The sequence below is a fragment of the Gobius niger genome (genome assembly GCF_951799975.1).
Source record: "Gobius niger genome assembly, chromosome: 6".
Classification (NCBI taxonomy): domain Eukaryota; kingdom Metazoa; phylum Chordata; class Actinopteri; order Gobiiformes; family Gobiidae; genus Gobius; species Gobius niger.
The window spans coordinates 30774707-30794537 of NC_136857.1; the positions used below are offsets into that span (position 1 = coordinate 30774707).

General features: G+C 41.1%; 1 protein-coding gene across 1 annotated transcript in view; it reads right to left on the reverse strand.

The window, feature by feature from the left end:
• The window catches only part of LOC306964165 (tumor necrosis factor receptor superfamily member 14-like), a 36025-nt gene extending 31510 nt beyond the window's left edge, over nt 1-4515 (reverse strand). Inside the window, exon 1 of the mRNA XM_079558106.1 lies at nt 4433-4515. Coding sequence (XP_079414232.1) covers nt 4433-4465 — 33 coding nt within the window. The 5' untranslated portion in view covers nt 4466-4515. The remainder of the gene's footprint in view (nt 1-4432) is intronic.
• Nucleotides 4516-19831: the final 15316 nt, after the last annotated feature.

Consider the following 19831-nt stretch of genomic DNA (forward strand, 5'->3'; position numbering starts at 1 on the left):
AGAAATAAACATGTAGAGTTCTCTTTTTTTGTCAATAAGGAGGTGGACAGCAAATGAAATCTTTTTTATTATTATTGTGACCAGAGAGATCCATGTACACGTACAGGCTAGGCCATCTGAATTCACTTTATTTGTATTTCTTCCGAGTGATCTGATGGTGAACAACATGTCTCATCGATCGCTAATTTGACAGACGGAAATGTACCCACTATATTTAACATCAACACCGTTTTGAAACTTTTTCCTGCGATTTCAAGACAAATTTAAATGATTTAAAAAGTGGTGGTGTCTGTGTCGGGCATATCCCAGGTCCTGTCGTTCCCCTGTCCGCTATGGTCCACAACTGCCTACGGAGCCGCCGTCCTGACTTTTCTCTCGCTTTCAAGAAATTGACAACATAAAAATTTGCAAGAAATGTCACTTGAGACCAATGGGCGCTGGCTGCTCTGCTTTATAACCACAACACTAGAGGCCGCCATTGCTGTAGTACCTCCATATCGCCGCTAGTCCCCCATTGAAAAGCATTGGAGTTTAGACACCTTAAGAACAACTTTAACGCCTGGTTTCAATTTTTTCAGCACTCGACTAGGCTAGATATTCCTCCTGAGATAACGCTGGGCTAGCACTAATTTAAGAAACCAGGCTGGTTTTTGTAAGAAGAATTTTAGAAATCTCGTACTTAATGAGGGTCGGACTGTTAGCATTGGAGCAGCGCGAGCTACACGTCACGCAAGGGCCAAGTCTACAGTGAAGATCCCGCCATTATGCCCTTTTTAGGAACATGCTTCATCAGAGCTGGGGAGAGTGAGCAGAAGCTGTCCATTAATATACAGTCTATGCTTGAGACTTATAGTCTTTAAACAAATGCCCGTAAGACTTGTGGGTCACGGTTATGGCTCAATATACTTCAGTGTTCACGCTCCGCTGCCTGAACTCGCTCACACAGTTCAATGATGGAGTGGTTTGTTTGGTCGCCGAAATTAGGAGCCTGATTAACTCACGCATGCGCAGTCGAGATGGGCATTCGGCTTATACGGTTCACAGAGTTGATGCTCAAACCAGCGCAGACCGAGGTGAGTCCCATGTGAGGTGGGGCAGCCATCCACACAAAGTTTGCGCAGCAGTGGTCTTTTGTTAAAAAAGAAAATATATTAAAAAGTAGGGATGTCCCGATCAGGTTTTTTTGCCTCCGAGTCATTTGATTTTGAGAATTGCCCGATACCGAGTCCCGATCCGATACCTAATACATTGTTTTAAAAATTAAAAACTATATTATTCAACTTGTTTTCATTCATGGTTTTGGATATAGAGAGTAACTCTGCTTTGTCTGTTTTTTCTCAAGTAAGCAAGACTATTAGTCTTTACAGTATAATATAGTTTTACACAGAGAGGGTGAACTAAAATCCCATTCGTTATTAAATGTGTTTGTTGATTGGCAATGAAAACAAAACTTCGTCAATACATTTTTTATGCACTGCAATGTAAAAAACTGTCTGGCAGCACAGAAAAAAACACAGCAGTAATGTGGCCAAACAGTTAAATAACAGAATATGTTTGGCCAAAAGCTAAATGTGCCATGTTAACCTGATTACAGTATCTTTAATAAGTAGATATAGGGTGACCACATTTCCCAGCCTGAAAACCGGGACATGGTCGAGGTCCGCGCGCAGTGCACCGTCCACCGAGCTGTGCACGCGCGCCGTTCACCGTGGCTTGAGCGCGGGTCACCTACTGTGGGCGTGTACAGAGTGTGTGTGTTTTACTAAAGGTTTAAGACAACCAGGAGTGACAACAAGTGCTTCTATTCACCTCCTGAACGTAGCGCGGGGATAAGCGAAGAGAGGAGGCGGTGGTTAAGAGAGGAGGCGGTGGTTAAGAGAGGAGGCGGTGGTTAAGAGAGGAGGCGGTGGTTAAGAGAGGAGGCGGTGGTTAAGAGAGGAGGCGGTGGTTAAGAGAGGAGGCGGTGGTTAAGAGAGGAGGCGGTGGTTAAGAGAGGAGGCGGTGTAAGAGAGGAGGCGGTGGTTATCAGGTTATAGAGACGAAGTTTCCCCTCGTCTTTCAGCGTTTGCGCACGTATGAGCGCAGCGGGCCATCACGGACTTAAACATCTCTGCAGAAATGCGAGGAGGGTTTCTCTGCTCAGTGCGGGTCTGAGTAGGCATGGTTTAATCACATGTAGCAGGGTAATAGCGATAAAAACAGCTGTTTGCTACTTCTTACCGCTCTCTCCGCGTCCTGTCTTCCCGTCCGTTCTCACTCCTCTCTCCTCGCTCAGCCTACACAGTAAACTCTGCACGCGTTATCGGAGTTGTTATTGTTCTCCTGCGCTGGCACTTGTGTGGATTTGGGGATTTCTCAGACGAAGGGGGGACACGGACTGAGCGATGGTGCGAGTGGTTTGACGCAGCAGATGGAGTGAGTGACAGAGGCGCTGGGCCAGGGGGAGAGGACAGAAAGTGGTTCGCGGTAGCTCGAAATCTGATCAAAAGTAACGAGAATGGACACGCATAAATATCCGAGTCCTGATCGGGAGGTATTGCCCGATTCTGATCGAGTCTGTAGCCACGTCATCGGGCCGATTTCCGATCACATGATCGGATCCTATTAAAAAGTGTCTCTGTCTGTGCACCAGATGTAAACGGATGGAGGCCTCCCTCAGTCACATGTTCTGGTCTTGTTCGCACTTAAGCAACTTTTGGGGGACCATTTTCAGCACATTATCTCAACTACTGAGCTTTAGGCTCGAACCAAATCCCGTATTAGCCCTTTTTGGGGTTTTTGAAAATCAAACATGTCTCAGCGCCAACAAAAGACAGTCACTAGTCTTTGCTTTGCTTTTGGCACGCCGTGCCATTTTACTTAAATGGAAGGAGGCCTCCCCTCCGTCACACGCACAGTGGCTGCAAGATGTCATGTCCTGCTTAAAATTGGAAAAGATAAGATGTTCGCTAAAACAAACGCCTGGTGCCTTTGAGGATACTTGGGGCCCACTCTTACTTGCATTCCCAGCTCTGTGATATTGTACTTGTACTTTACAGTGCCTTCATTTGTTGGAATAGGTCTTGGTGTGACGTCATTGTTTTGGCAGTAATGGTGGGGGTTTTATTTTTTTTATTTTTTTTATTTTTTGTTTTGGCCGGGGATTTTGTTTTTAATATACCATTTTTGTACCAAACACATGTACATATGTTTCATCTTTTTAATATGTTAAAATTCAATAAAAATATTCTTGATTAAAAAAAAAAGTGTCTCTGTGGCCCGCAGTCCAGGTTCTATAGTGTCTCTGGTCCGAGCTGAGCCTTTCCGCTCAGCCCGCGGCGTGGAGGAGCATGTCAATGCAGCGCAAGATTGAATCAAGTCTGTCCGTAAACATTAACGCTGTAGCCTTGTTTCATGTTTAAATCATCAACGAGGATTATATGCGATGTGGCAATGCAATTCATGTTGTTAAAAACTGTTTTCCAGCGTGGTTTAGTGTTTACTTAAGATTAGTATGGTATACTTGGTGTAGGATTTGAGATTGATAAATGCCAAAACAGGAGGTAATTTTTCGTACACCCCATATACGCTCTGATTTCACCGTGCGCAAGTTTGATAAATGAGGCCCAATGCCACAAATACACGCAATTTCTGCCACTTTTCACTCAGTCCCTAGCCAATGGTGGTAAGCTATGAACATAGCCACAGCTGCCCTTGTGGTAGACTGACCATTCACAGCAGAGGACTCCAGTCCAGGCACTAACCCTGCTTAGCTTCTGTGAGTTGATGGGATCTGGCTTCACTAGGCGGCGATCCAAACATAAAGCAATACATGAAAGGAAAATTGCATTCTTGTGCATCAAAACGGAGACGATAGCGTGACATTTTGCGCTCAGTAGGAGCACTTTGTGATCTTGCCACTCCAGACTTAGCGCATTTAAGTGGGTGGAGACACACACATTTTCCTCCAACCAGATCGACTCCGCGTCCAGGAGAGTGGTTGTGTGGGACTGGGGGGTGAACATGTGCTTTTGTTTTGCTTCACGTTCACGCCAAGCGCGGCCGATCCGCGCCACAGCGGACGCTGTAGCTCTTTTTCTCTCGAGACGTGAACATCGTTTAGCTCACGATGGGGTAAAGTTTTTAGTTTGACCTGTGAGAGCCTAAGGCTTAAGAAAGAACGCAAGACAGCGCAATGTAAACGAGGAAGTGAATGTCAGCCGTGTTTCCATGAGTGCCTCCTCTTGTGACGCCCCCTCACAGGTGGCGGAGGCAAATGGCACATATAGCGCCGCCAATCGGAAAATAATTCGCCAAGAGCCTGCGCCGCCACAAGATCTGGCCCCATGTCTTTACTATATTTACATCAGTAATCTACAGCAAAACGTTTCAAAAATATGTTTCTCTAAATTAGCCTCCAGCCCCCATTTATGCTGTAAGCAGAATCACTTACCAGTAAAATGGTTCCTCGCGCTGAGCTTTTCATGTTGCATTATTAAATCATAATGTTGTGGTTCACGTACATTCCTTTTCCTGAAACATAAAGTTAGAACATTCTATTTTCACAAGATAGAAATAGATGGATAAAACATCAGAACTCCGCATTAATGTTTTTGGAATGAGCTGAAGCACAGAAATATGGGAACTGTGTTTATTTATTTTATTTTATTTATTTGAAAAGGTTCAGTGCACATTAATCAACATTATACAATGTAAATATGCCTGAGTTAGCAGAGAAAGGCGATGTCAAAAAAGACAGAAAATCACACAGCAATTTACAGAACACAATATACAGTGCCTCTCGAAAGTATTCATACACCTTGAACTTTTGCACATTTTGTCATGTTTACAACCCTAAACATAAAGATTTTATTTTGATTTTTTTTACTTAACGTTCACACACAAGTAACAGACAACTGTGAAGTGAAAGCAAATTGATACATGATTCTGTTATTTTTCAAAAAATAGAAAAGTGGGGCTTGCATAAGTATTCATACAGCATGAATGAATACTTTGTGGAACCCCCTTTTGCTGTAATAACAGCACAAATCTTTTGGGGTTTGACTCTACAAGATTTGCACATGTAGAGACATTTTAGCCCATTCCTCTTTACAAAACAACTCAAGCTCTGTCACATTAGAAGGAGAGCGTTTGTGAACAGCAGTTTTCAGATTATTCCACAGATTTTCAATAGGATTTAGGTCAGGACTTTGACTGGGCCATTCTAACACATTAATATGTTTTTATTGAACCATTCCATTGAAGATTTAGCTTTGTGCTCCGGGTCATTGTCCTGCTGGAAGGTGAATCTCCGCCCCAGCCTCAGTTCTCTTGCTGACTCCAGCAGGTTTTCCTCCAAAATGTCTCTGTATTTGGCTCCATCCATCTTCCCAACTATTCTTACAGTCGCCCCAGTCCCCGCTGAGGAAAATCAGCCCCACAGCATGATGCTCCCCCCCGTATATTTGACATTGGGGATGGTGCACTCAGGACGATGAGCAGTGTCAGGTTTGCTCCATACACAACGTTTTGCATTTGGGCCAAAAAGTTCAATTTTTGTCTCATCTGACCAAAGCTCCTTCTTCCACATGGAGCTGTGTCCTCCAGATGACTTCTAGCAAACTTCAAACGGGATTTCTTATGGCCTCCTTTCTATAATGGCTTTCTTCTTCCACTCGTCCATGAAGGCCAGATTTGTGTAGATACGACTTATAGTTGCCCCATGTACAGATTCCCCCAGCTCAGCGGCAGGACTTCACAGCTCCTCCAGAGTTATCATGGGGCACTTGGTTGCATTTCTCACCAGTGTTCTCCTTGTTCAGTTTGTTAGTTTAGGTGAACGACCACGTCTTGGTAAGTCTGCAGTGGTGCTTTACTCTTTCCATTTCTGAATGATGGATTGAACAGTGCTCCGGGAGATGTTTAAATCTTGGGAAATCTTTGTATAACTTAACACTGCTTTAAACTTCTCCACAACTTTATCCCTGACCTCTCTGGTGAGCTCCTTGACCTTCATTATGCTGTTCAGTGACCAATACACTCCGACCACAGCTCTGAGGGCCTAAAAGAACAGCTGAAATTATACTGAGAGTAGATTACACACAGGTGCCTCTATTTAATGGTTAGGCCAAGGTGTGAACATTCTGGAGTCATTAGGAATGTTATAAAGGCAATTTAATGCACTCAGAAAATGCTGTATGAATACTTATGCAAGCCCCACTTTTCACTTTTCTATTTATTGAAAAATAACAGAATCATGTATCATGTTGCTTTCACTTCACAGTTGTCTGTTACTTGTGTGTGAACGTTCAGTAAAAAAATCAAAATAAAATCTTTATGTTTAGGGTTGTAAACATGACAAAATGTGCAAAAGCTCAAGGTGTATCAATACTAACGAGAGGCACTGTAGTTACATACATACATAGTGCATGTAAAGAGCAAAGTATGCATTTTAACTAGTGCTCACAAGTCTGTGTCTCCACATGGCATTGTTTTTAAATGAATAGAATGAGGGAGACTCGCGAATTGATTCAGGCACTGTGTTCCACTGTTGGGATGCTTTATGAGAAAAGACGTCCTGCCAAAATGCAGTTTTTCTACTGGAGAGGATGCATTCTCTCGAAGAGCAGTGAGGGAGCCCCTCAAGTTATTCTGTCTGCACTCGATCTGAAGTTTACAAACTTGCTCAGTGAAGGGGGAGCAGTAACACCTGAGCTGTGACTTGTCCAAACATTTGGTTAAAATTTACACATTTTGTGCATCAGAAGCACATTTCTTTTTTTCTTTTTTTATATTATATTTATTGATTTTTGTTATTTTACATGTAGAAGCACATTTCTTATGAGAACTGCCAGTATGGGTTAAATAAAGGGGCAGAGGTGTTCAGTAGCATAGGAAATTCACTTAAGTACTTAAGCAGAATTTTGGAGGCTCTGTCATTTACTTAGTCGTAGTTTTTTACTTATACTTTCTAAAAGCAGAACTCGAGAACAGTAGGTGGCACTGTGCAGATGTACTGTCATGCCACTTGTTCACAACAAGGAAGAGGGTACTTTGTCCCCTTCGTTCATTTACTTTGACTCTAGTAATAATTTGACGGAGCAACTTTTAATTAAAAAAAAGTCATATTTGACAAGTAATATGTGACACTTGTGCAGCTAAATAGAACTGTTTTCAGTCTGGATTTGAATCCGGTCAGAGTTTAGGCCCGTCTCACTCTCTGCCAAATACCGATTTCATTGTGTTAATGACTGTGTGTGCTGTCTTGTCTCTGATCTTTAATCCACAAATCCAGAAATAATCCAGAAGAAATGACTGACCACTGATTTCAAACATGTCAGCCCGTACTTTCAGCCTTAAACCTATACGCCCCCATGGCGTATTGAAAGTGCACAGTAGCGATGACTCCTTGTCCAGCTTTATTTGCCAATAGCCGTCCTTCTCAGCCAGCACTGAAGAAGGTTTTCTTACCGGCAAATTTGCACAACACCTCATATGGTGTGGGTCATTAAAGGTCCTATATCATGCAAAATCGACTTTTTGGAGCTTTTAGCCATGTTGTTATGCTATTTCCTCATCAAAAACACCCCCAGAGTGGTTTGTGGCTTCTTTCACGCAGCTCTCAGTAATCCTCCTGAATCCTGCTCTCTGAGCAGCTGCTCCTCCCTCTCCTGGTGAACGACTGAGTGTTCAGTTGTGTCGTAACAGCGGAACGGAAGTGCTCGACGTCTGTAATGCAATGTCTTAATTCTATGCTTACGGCCTGATTTTAATTTGTAAAACAGCGTTTTCATTATTTCTGTCGTAAGAGAGAAACAAAGAGTGAAAAATTTAAATAAAAAAAATAAAAAAAAGGATGTGCCCGAGGTGCTTCCAGGTCAGCTGTGGCCAAAACAAACACATCCCCTGTACTGAGCGTCTGAACAGATCAGTCATGTTTGCGCTGCAGCTGTGAAGATGGAGCTCGTTACCTACTCTGGACACACCTGTTTTTTATTCTTAACTAACGATAATGTCACGGACGGAGAAAAAGAAGCGCGTTTGGCTACGAGGACGAGGAGTTTATATTCAACCCTTTTCAGGAAGAGGCCACTCAGCTGTTTTTTCTCCGGGATTCAGCGACTATCACCAAAATATTGTTTTTCTGTGACTGTCTCTGATGGATGTTTGGTGAACCTTCACCAGAACCAAAGTGGATTAACTTTTATAACCAACGCGAGTCCCATAATGTAAACAGCGATGGACCAGAGCGGTGAGTCAATCCAAACGCGGGTTAGCATATTAGCATGTGTGTTAGCATATTAGCATGTGTGTTAGCCATTTATGAAGCTGTGTTGCAGATGTCAACTCCGTATAACTGCATCGTGAAGTGACTTCACTTATTGCTGTTTATTTATATTACGGTAAAGTTGTATGTGCGGAGAGAGGGGGCGGAGTTAACTGAATCGAAGCGTTGTGTCTTCCGGGTTTGAAAAATACCTCCAGAAAACACTTATATTTATCACAAAAATGAGTGCTCCATAATGGTAGAGGTATAATATATCATATAAATGCCTATACTTAACTTTGGAATGGCTAAAATAGCATGATATAGCCCCTTTAAGAGTGCCTCTCAGTCTATCTAGAACTGCCAGTGGTATCTTCCTGCAGCCATGTATGACAGGAGTGACTGTAGGGTCAATGTGGATGTGATGTTCACCTCAGTCCTTCAAAGACACTTGCATGTTGCTCACGCAGCTTCTCTTTTTTAGTTGGGAACTTGTCAAAGTCCATTCTCTTTATCCGACCTAATGCTTCGCATGCATCTTTTCCTAGAATAACTGTGTTGGAGTAGTTTGATCATTGAACAGCAGGTTGGATTTGGTTTGGGCAGTGTTGCACTCAAGTGAAATTGTTCCTTCTGGTTTCAGCCGTACTCCACCGCACGTCACTAACATAGTCGGTTTCAATTGAATGTTTGTTTTTCACACCTGGCTTTTCTCTTCAATCTTTTGTACACAGCTTGCAGTAGTACATTTGTTTCTGCTCCTGTGTCCAACTTTAACTTAACAAACATGTCACCAGCATTTATGTCTGCATTCCAGGAATTGTCTCTTTCAGCACTTTTGTGGTCGATGTCCCAATAAAAAGTGTATCTATTTCTGGGCACAAATCATGCATTTTCATCCTATGTGTTGCTTTTGTAGACTCACACATCTTTGCATAGTGACTGCAGCTAACCACACTTTCGGTACGAGAGAGACTTTCTTGTTGTTGTCATACTCATTGTTTGTATTTGTGCTTTGGCCGTCTCCACTGCTCTGCAAATGTCAATCACTCTCTCCAGCGTGAGATCTGACTCTCTTAACAGCCTTTCTTTGAGCCGTGGATCATTCAAACTGAACACAATCTTGTCTCAGATCATGAAGTTTTCTGATGCACCAAAATTCACAGTCCTTGCTCTTCTGTCTCAACTCAGTCACATATATTTCTCAATGGTGACTGACTTCTCCATGGGATGGGACACCGTGTTTTTCTTCAGCTGGCAACATGCTTTGAATGCAGCGATGTTTTCACCGGTGTGTGAGGAATTAAGCAACTTTCAGGCAGCGTGTAATGAGTTCAAATTTGCTTGTCAAAAAGTGAACAGTAACGTTCATGTACGGCTCAGTGGTTCGACTGGACCACAAGTCCGTGATGCTTGCGTAGAAATCCACCGAGCTCTTCCCATACAGACTTCACATATGACTCGTACATCTCCGAAATAGCGACTTGGGAGAAATATGTTTGTGATGGCATTTGATATCTCCAGTCGAACTCCTTTGCCAGTTCCAAAAAGCCCTCTTTACACCCCCATTAACCGAGAGTGCATTTCGCTATATATATCACATAAAGGCTGCAGTTAATTCTTTGTGTCACTTCAAAGCTTTTTCATGAGGAGTGGCAGAAGCGAAACTTTCGTTTTGTTTCCCTGACTTTACCGGAGTTGGCTGTGGAGCGTTATACACAGCATAAAGTTCCGTGTGGTTGTGTTAAAGATGGCACACTTTAACACAACCACAGAAAGAGGATCTCTGTGAAAATCATGTCTCCCCTTGACATAGCCAATATCTTTCTACACGACTTCCAAATAACTTGTGTCTGTGATCCGTCCTGTGCTGCAAAACCAAAGTCGTCCAAAATTCCGGAGGTGCATTGTCCTTTAGGAACAAGCTGCTCTCTGCTTTCATCCTCATTTGTTTCTTCGTCCCCCGCCATGCTTGTTTTTGTTATTGTATCGCTGAGACAGAGCATGTGCTCGCCCTGGCCAATAGCGAAACAGCACCTTGGGACCTATTTAAGGTTGCAGCAGATTGGTCAGTATGCATGTAAAAAAATGCCTGATTTTTGCATTAAATAATTTGAAATTATCACGCATCTTTTAGATATGTATATCACACGTGCCGATATCACAATGGGTGATAATATCAAAATAGGTGACATTTTGATATTGGCAAAATGTCACCCATTGTGCTATTGTTAGTGCAGCCCTAACAATAGCACTCCGTTTCTGAGCGGCAGAGATGTCCAAAATGACTCAGGTAAAAGCAAAAATACAGCTGCAACTAGCTACCTTTTTGTTTTTACACATTTTAAGATTAACATATTACTTTACTTACTTCAGACAGAACTCAGCCTTATGTGCCGATTAATATATAACCAGGAAAGCACCATAATAATAGCTAAAAACAGGATAGAAAGTGAAGGAAAAAGCCGCCGAGTCACTGCTGGTAAGTCCATCTAACTTAAAGTGTTTTAATGTGAACAATAACGTCAGGATTTTACCTTTTAAAAATCTCCATTATTTTATTATTGCTGCAAATCCCATGATTCTTAGTGATATGACGTCACAGTCCTGAACTCTATTTGGGCTGGAATATAACCTGGCTCTTCTTAGGTTAGAATGCTGATAGAAAATAATAATAATAATAATCTTTACACAATAATGTTTAATGGGCATTTTATTTGTAATGGAACAGTGAGTTTAAGTTGAAATTATGAAAGTAAAACTATAACCCTCTGTCAGGGACTTCCCAGGCCACGTGACCTTGCATAATACATAATAACCAGTTTACCTTCTACTCAAGCTACAACATGTCTAATCTGAACATTAACAGCTCCTGAATTCAAATAATCATGACGTCACACCCGTGCCTCAGGGTTAGGGCTAGTCTTTAGACTAAACCTACAGGCTCCCTTTTGAAACCGTTTTATTATTGCTTTTGATACGAATAGGCTGCGTATTCATCAACTTCTCTAATTACAATGATCTGGCCGTATTATTATCACTCAGAAGACGACCTCGATCGCTTAGATTTGCTGTCGGAATCAAGAGTTCTCATGTTTTGATAGCTCGGAGGTCACTCGAATTACAAACGACTGAACAATGCACCGATGAGAAATACAGTATTAAAATCAGTTATCAACATATCTGAGGATCGTATGGAAGGCACAAAAAACTTACGTGCTGTGGAGCTGAGGCACAGGAAATGTTTGTGTGCGTGATCATTCCCTGTAGTTTAGTTTCGCTATTACATCTATGAGCGCGACCCGACCGTCTTTCGGTTTTGACGAGGCAATGGCGCTCTCTAGAGGATCTTAGTCATTATCATATTTTTTCCTTCAGAGGGTCTAAGGACAGGGATGCCCTTGGCTTGGTTCATGTTTGTTTAGTTGAAATGTTTGGTGCAGCCTGTGAGGCCACTCCCATTGTGATATTGAAGTCGCAGCAGCAATGACAACAATAACAAGCAGCAACAATGGCCAATTAATTTGGTTATTTTTCGTCAATTGAACAACTTTGATGATTTATAACTGAAAACCTTTAAACAATTAAAACTTACAACAATTAAATACCTTCCTTGGCTCTGTACTCTGATAATACAACTTTCTTGAATGTCTTTTTTAACTGATGAATGGATTTTGAATCTTCATTCAAACAAAGATTCCCTCTTTGAATCTCCACCTTAACGTTGTGGAAGGGTTTGAGCACCCGAATGATGATCCAAAGATGTGATAACCTGCAGATTGAGATGCAGATGAGGGAACTACTTGAATCCCTGGTTAAGGCTCAAAAATGTCAAGTTTGCATGGTATGTCAACAGATGGTAAAGGATCAGAAGCTTGAGAACAGGCTGGAATGTGAGTGGCTGAATCCTGGTCTTGGTGTGATCTCTCTCCCTGTAACAAGGCTTGTCTCTCTTGGTCCAAAGGTCATGTGATAAAACCATGCTCCACTTATTTGTTTGGTCAATCGTCCATTCAAACCACACCCTTTACATTTCCTTGTAGTCTGTTTCTCTTGACTAAAACCAGTGCAACTGAATCAAATATAATGACCAGTGTCACAGCTCCAACATTGATTCCAATGACCACAGGCATGTTGTTTCCTTCTCCACATTCAAGGTCCCTGCTTTTACTGTAATATAATAATATATTAAAAAATATAGCCGCGGCGATTATCGGCCTTCCCCGACGGCCCTTCCGCTTTGCGCCTCTTCTGTCTTCCTCAATCTAAAATTACATCATTTCTACTGCGTTTATGTTTGTTTGTTATTTAAGTGTTTTTTCCCTAGGCTCTTAGTTTTAGGATTGTTGGAAAGCGCAAACACGCCCCCCTGGTATCTGGGAAAGTTTTTGTCAGTAAAAAAATGAGCACTCCACGCTCAATTTTGTTTATTGAGCATGGAGTTGCAAATCTGCAAACTGAAGCCTATTTCTACATTTTATTTAGGGTTGCGGATGTGCCGCAGAAAATCCACAAAGGTTATCCAAGTACTTTGGACAACCTTTGGTTCCTCACTTCTCTAGATCTTTTTCACCAGGTTTTCCTTGGAGGAGATAGAATAAGTGCATGTCGCTGAATTATGGAGTTTAACATTTTTCCATCAGAATAAAATGGGACATTCTGGTCATCATTTGGCCTACATTTGCATTTGATTCTATATATGCAAATAACTTGCTATATTAAAACAAATGGTAACTATGGCAAAAGCCTAATTTTAATAAAACAAAATCAACAATTGCAGCAATTTAGTGCAAAAAAACAGAACACCTGTATCTACAGCACCTACAGTAACTTTGCCTCATTCGTTAACTCAAAGAAAATGCCACATTAGATTATTTTGAAAGTGTCAGTTCAGCATCAATTCTTTTATAAGTCAATTTTTAACATATACTGTTGTTGACGTCAACAACCTTTGCAGTAAAAGTTGGAAAACTGTGAAATTGATAAATACCAAGACACCACAACAGTGGTGTTTCCTTTGCGAAAGGAGTGAAACAGCGCCCCCAATTTGACTCTGGTGGTCAAAAAGTGTACTGCATCTATATTTACCATTGAGAATGAATGGAAGAGAGTTCTTATTAATTGACTGCGGAATCCTTCCGCAGTCGTCCATTGACTTTTATAGGCTCTCAACCGAATTGTGGTTTTCTGGCCAGAGACACCAGGGGGAGATGAAAGACCCCCCAATCTTCCATTAACACTTGTATTACCCCCAGAGGGACTACGAAAATGATTTATTAAGGTAAACAAGTTACTTAGCCGGACCAACCGACCCTGGTTGGCGCCCCCTGGAGGAGGGGTTTTGTATTAAACTTCTTTCCCATCGATTCAAAAAGGTGTTGCTTCGGGTCAGAAGTGCCGTCATCCACGAGCTTAATATAGACGCTGTTGTTACATGTATGACCTGAGATGGCAGTAGTGAGTATAAAATGGCAAACTTGCATCTAGCCCCTTTAATTCATTAATTTTGTTTTTAGATATGACTTGTGAATGTGTAATGCAGTTAAGAGGAAAAATGTCTCCTATACCTGAACTATGCTTTTACTCCATACCTATACTAAAACATTTGACATCTAGAACCATGCCATTTTAATTAGTATTTTTAATGCCACAAATCAAAAACAAAAAAATCTTGGCCTACTTCATTTTGCAAAGTGTGTAAACTTCCAAACAAATGGGACGGAGGGGAAATGTTGATATTAAAGGCCAAATTAGTCACAACGAACGGGCAACATTTGTGCAAAAGATTGGGCAAAATGGAAGTGAAAACTGCAGCTGAATTTGTTTCTAGATCAGTGGTTCTCAACTGTTTGGAGCCAAGGCCCCCATTATAAAAATGACCCCTGTCTGTCTGTATTTATGTGTGGATCTTTTTTATTCCTGTTGTTTGGTTGTGGAATACATGTTTATAATTCTTCAAAAACAAAGGGGGAAAAAAGATAGAAATAATGACACAGGTAAAATAGCACACACATACTGTATCACAAATAATAATACAAACATGAACCAAGTCACTTCCTTTAATGCTGTCCCTGGACCAACAGGATCAGATTTTACTTTTTTTTCCTGATACTGGTATTGTTTAATGATACAGGAGGCTAGAGCACTACAGGTTTTTGTGTGTGTTTGTTTTTCCCTAGCTTCACTGAGGAAAGGAAACATTTCAGCTCCTCTGCTCCTGGGAAGACCCTCCCAAACCAAACAAGCTCATCACAAACAGACCGCAGGCGACTGTGTGCAAAGTCAACCGTTGTTTCTGTAAATCGGAGCCTATAGCTATATTCAAACATGCAAAGAGTTCACCTGAGTCATATTCTACAAATGAATCAGTTAGAATCATCCCAGAGTGGCTCTTCTTTTTATCTCAATACAAGTTTGATTATGTGTTCGTTTGCTTTCACACAGTGGAGGTGTCTGTCTCCCCCTGTTGGCAACAGTTGGAAGTGAATGTAACGGAACTAAAATAAAGTAAAGTAAAAATGAACTCTAAAGTGAAATATAAACAAAGTGATGTTTCCGTGTTCGTTCACTGCCCAGACTCGGCGAGGAAGAGGATGTGCAGGATGCCTGAAGAGGCTGCTCCAGATTCCTGCCAGTAGCTTAAAACTGTAACTTTTCTGCCCAACGTTTCTTCATTAAAGCTGCACTATGAAACTTTTGATGTCATTTTTTTAAATATATATTAAACATATTTGACCTTTCTGTGACCCGGCAGAGGCTTGGGTTGATAGCATAGAGCTCCATAGATACAGACGGCATCTCGTCATAGAAGGGGGCGTGGCCTCGCTGAGGGGGAAAATAGATTATTTTGGGAAACACACTTTTTCACTCTTTCACATACAAACAAAGTCAAGTGTAAATCCGGCCCATATGGATATTTTATCACCGCAGATTGTTCAGTAGAAGTGAAAAAAACGGCAGTTGTAGCAAGCACTAGCTAACCTTAAGCATTAGCCCGATGCTAACATGTAGCATCATGTTAGCATTCTCCGTCATTTATGTATTTATGGGCTGTTGAACCACTTTGCTCCTCTCCATGTCTTTGTATCTTTATTTAGTATAAAACTATATCAATAATTCAGCATTTGTTGAAGTAGTTTTTGAATAATTAGAGAAAGAGATTTTTCCAAATTGTTTTCCCCCTTAACTGCTTTCAAACATGACCATATATGGGCGATTCCAGAGATGCCGTCTGTATCTATATGCTCCAGGATCTATTGTTTTTAGGTTTTCACTGCTGACAAAACCGTATCCATGGTTACGGATGCATTTCATTCCGAAAAATCTGCCAGAAACCCTGAAAAAAACCTGAAATAAAATGTATCCTGAAGCATCATAAGAGCCACTGGGATGGAAAATGAAGGTGCTGTGCTAACCACCCACACAGCCTCTGGATCACTGAAAGGTCAAATACGCACTAATATCAACTCTTTTTTATATATTAGGGAACCTTTAAAGTGCTGCTTCACTGAAATAAAGTGATTATATGACTGAGAACAGATATTAGGCAAGACAAGTTTACTTGTATGGCACATTTCATGCAAAACTGCCTCACAGCAACACCAAACACCCATTCAAAAAATACATGAAAAAATACATATATATATTAAAATTAGCTAAAATACAATCAGTTGCTATTGGTAAATAAGTTTGTTTTCAGCCTGGACTTAAACATGGTCAGTGTTGAGGCCTGTCTCACGACCTCAGGCTGTTCCAGATTTTTGCTGCGTGAAACTGAAACGCAGCCTCACAGTGTTTAGTCCTGACTCTGGGAACCACCAGGAGGATCTCAGCGCCTGAGGTGGTTCATACGGGTGGAACATGTCATACTTTGGCTGACATTAAAGAGACTTCTGTTTTGTAGGATCTGTATCTTGCTATTTTAGCCATTCCAAAGTTAAGTATAGGCATTTATATGATATATTGTACCTCTACCACTATGGAGAACTCATTTCTGTGAGAAATATAAGTGTTTTCTGGGGGTATTTTCAAACCCAGAAGACACCATGCTTCGATTCAGTTAACTCCGCCCCCTCTCTCTGAGCTAATCCGCCCATGCATTATTAGCAGTAAAATAAATATAAATATCACAGACATAAGTGAAATTGACATCTGCAATACACAGGGGCAGCGCTGACCTGGAAAAAGAGGTTTTATAAATTAAAAGCAGGCCATAAGGCATTACATTACAGACGTCGGGCTCTTCCTGAGTGTCACAAGTCAGTGGTTTTCCAGGAGGGGGCGGAGCAGGAGATTCAGGAGGATTGCTGAGAGCTGTGTGAATGAAGCTAAAAACCACTGTTTTTTTTTTTGATAAGGAACAACATGGTCAACCCCTTAACTCCCACCTGAACTGAGCACATTTTCTCCAGTATGGCTTTACCCCAGTCCAAAAGCTTCTAGAAAAAAGCTGTGAAAATAGCAACAAAACTGAGACGAAAACAATGATGGAAATGTGACAAAAAAGTGAGAAAACATTGACAAAAAAAGGACAAAAAATTGATGAAAAAGTGGCAAAAATGTCACAAGAAATTGACAAAAAATTTACGAAAAATGACAAAAATGTAACAAAACAAATGACCCAAAATTACTAAAATGTGACAAAAATATGACAAAAATGTGATAAAAATTGGACCAAAAAATGGCAAAAATGTGACTAAATGTGACGAAAAAATGACGAAAATTTGATCAAAAATGGACGAAAAAATGACAAAAATGTGACAGAAAAATTACAAAAATGTGACTAAATGTGACAAAAAAGTGACAAAAATTTAATAAAAAATAGATGAAAAAATTACAAAAATGTGACAAAAATGTGATAAAAAATTGATGAAAAAATGAAAAAAAAAAAAATGAAAAAAAACGTTACAAAAAAAATCTGCTGACGTGAGGAAAAAGATCCTCTCGGTTCAGGCGGGAGTTAAGAGGTTAAAAGCTCCACGACTTTGCATGATATAGGACCTTTGAAGTCTATTCTCTGAGCGACAGGAAGTCAGTGCACTGGAGAGCACTGGACTAATATGGTCGTATTTCTGCAGCTCTGACAGCTCGTTTAGAGAGGCCAGTGAACAGACCTTTACAATACTCTAACAGCTGGAGACAAAAGCATGGATTTGTCTCTCCAAATCTGGTTTAGACACTATGTTTTTTTAATCTTAGCTATGTTTTTTTAGATGGTAGTAGGCGGCTGATGTAATGGACTTAATAGGACAGTTAAAATTCATGCCTGAGTCCATGATTACTCCAAGATTTCTATCTTTCGGTCCCAGCGAAAGAGTCTCAAGATGACCAATGACAACCTCTGTGTGTTTGTGGGCTCAAGACAATGATCTCACTTGTATCTGTATTTAACTGGAGGAAGTTGTTTAGCATCCCCACACTGTGTGATCTGCTTGATATTATCCAACTGTCACATTTTCAAAATCATTCAGACTTGCCACATGAACTTTAATGGTCTTATTACACGATGTACCTCCTGCTGAGACACATTACTCCATTACTACCATAGTTACACAGCACTTTTCATTGTGGTCAACCGGTACTACGTGTCAAGGTAAAACAAATAAATAAATACTGGACATTTTTCTCAGCTCTGGCATATAAAGATTAAAAATGCACATAAAGACCTTTGTATTTGGCCTTTTTAGTCAAAACAAGACTTAAATATGCTGATGTGATGAACTCAATCAGGACCAAAACAGGAAATCAACTGTTGCACATTTTCAAGTTCCCTGACTGTTTGTTTTCGGTTGGGTTTCACCAAAAAAAAAAATTCCATCCCGAGTTGTGTAAAACTTGTCAACTCTTCTCGCTGTAAGATGTTGCAACATGAGGCGCCTGATAACTCGGAATGACCGGCGTTGACTCATTCCGGTTCATCTCGATCACATGTCTTCACTGTGATTTAGGAACTCGGTGCAAACGTCCCTTCTGTTTTTTCAAACCAAGAAAAGTGATGTGGTAGAAGAAGATAACCAGTTGTCCTGAGGCGTGAGGCGAAGACACTCCCCCCCTCCTTCCTGCTGGGTCAGGTTGGCGGTGAACGAATAGTGCAATGTAAAGTGTCTTTGAGTGTCCAGAAAGTGCTACATAAAACCAATGCATTATTATTATTATCGGAGTATCTCTCTGAGCTTTTGTCCGTTTATGCCCCAGTCAGATCAGTAAGGTCTGCGAACCAGCTGTCAGGTTCCAAATCTAGGAGTAATCATGGGCTCAGACCTGAACTTAAACAGCCACATCAAAGCAATAACATCAGCAGCTTTTTACCATCTGAAAAACATGGCTAAGATCAGAGGAACAGTGTCAAAACCAGACTTAGAGAGACTTATCCATGCATTTGTCTCCAGCAGGTTAGAGGACTGCAACGGCTGCTCACTGTCAGAGCTGCAGAACATCCAGAACCAGGAAATACAACCATATTAGTCCAGTGCTCCGGTCTCTGCACTGTCTCCCTGTCACTCAGAGAATAGACTTTAAAACAGCTCTGCTTGTTACAAGTCTTTTCATGGTTTAGCGCTGAAGTCCATCTCTGTCATGTTACAGCCGTATGAACCATCTCGGGCCCTTAGAACTTCAGGGAGGGGTCTCCTGGTGGTTCCCAGAGTCAGGACTAAACACGGTGAGGCTGCGTTTCAGTTTCATGCAGCTAAAATCTGGAACAGTCTTCATGAGGATGTGAGACAGGCCTCAACTCTGACAATGTTCAAATCCAGGCTGAAAACAGTTCTTTTTACCGATGCATATGACTGAAAGTATTTTATCTGCACTCTCGCCTTTTACTGTAATTAATTAATTTTATGCTGATGTTTTTATTGATTCTACTTGTTTTCTTGTATTTATAGAATAGAATAGAATAGAATAGAATAGAATAGAATAGAAAAAAATGATGGCAGAAATGTGCCTTTGGCTTGCTCATACCAACAATGCAACTGTGAAGCACTTTGATTTGCCTTGTGTATGAATCGTGCTCTACAAATGAACTTGCCTTGCCTTTGCACGTGCCCAGATCCTGTCTAAAGACGCGAGGAGATCGGGCGTTTATTGTGGCTGCTCCCAAACTCTGGAGACTCAGTCAGAGCTGCTTTACCTTAAAACACATCTGTTTGTGTTGACGTTCAATCAATCCAAGTTGAGCTGCATGATGCCTCTATTGTGTGCGTGTCTCTTGTTGTTTTGATATCGTTTATATCGTGTATAATGTGACCCGGGGCGGACTGGCCATATGTCCATTCTGGAAGAGCACAGAAGGGCCACTGGCTCTAGGGCCACCGGTCCCGCCTCAACCGAGCTTTACCCAAATCTAAAAGCTAAAAAGAAAAGCATCAAAATAGCGAGAAAAAGAGGATGAAAAAAAAAACTACAAAACGTGAGAAAAACGCAACAAAAAATGAGAGAAAAAATAATAAAAAAAAAAAAACAACAAAAAATATGACAAAAATGTGGCGATGTGAAAGTTTCCGTCACTTTTGTAGGTCTTAGCTTTCAAATGAGGCGTTACATTGTTGATCTCCAGTCGAGAAGCTTTTAGATTTGGGTAAAGCCCAG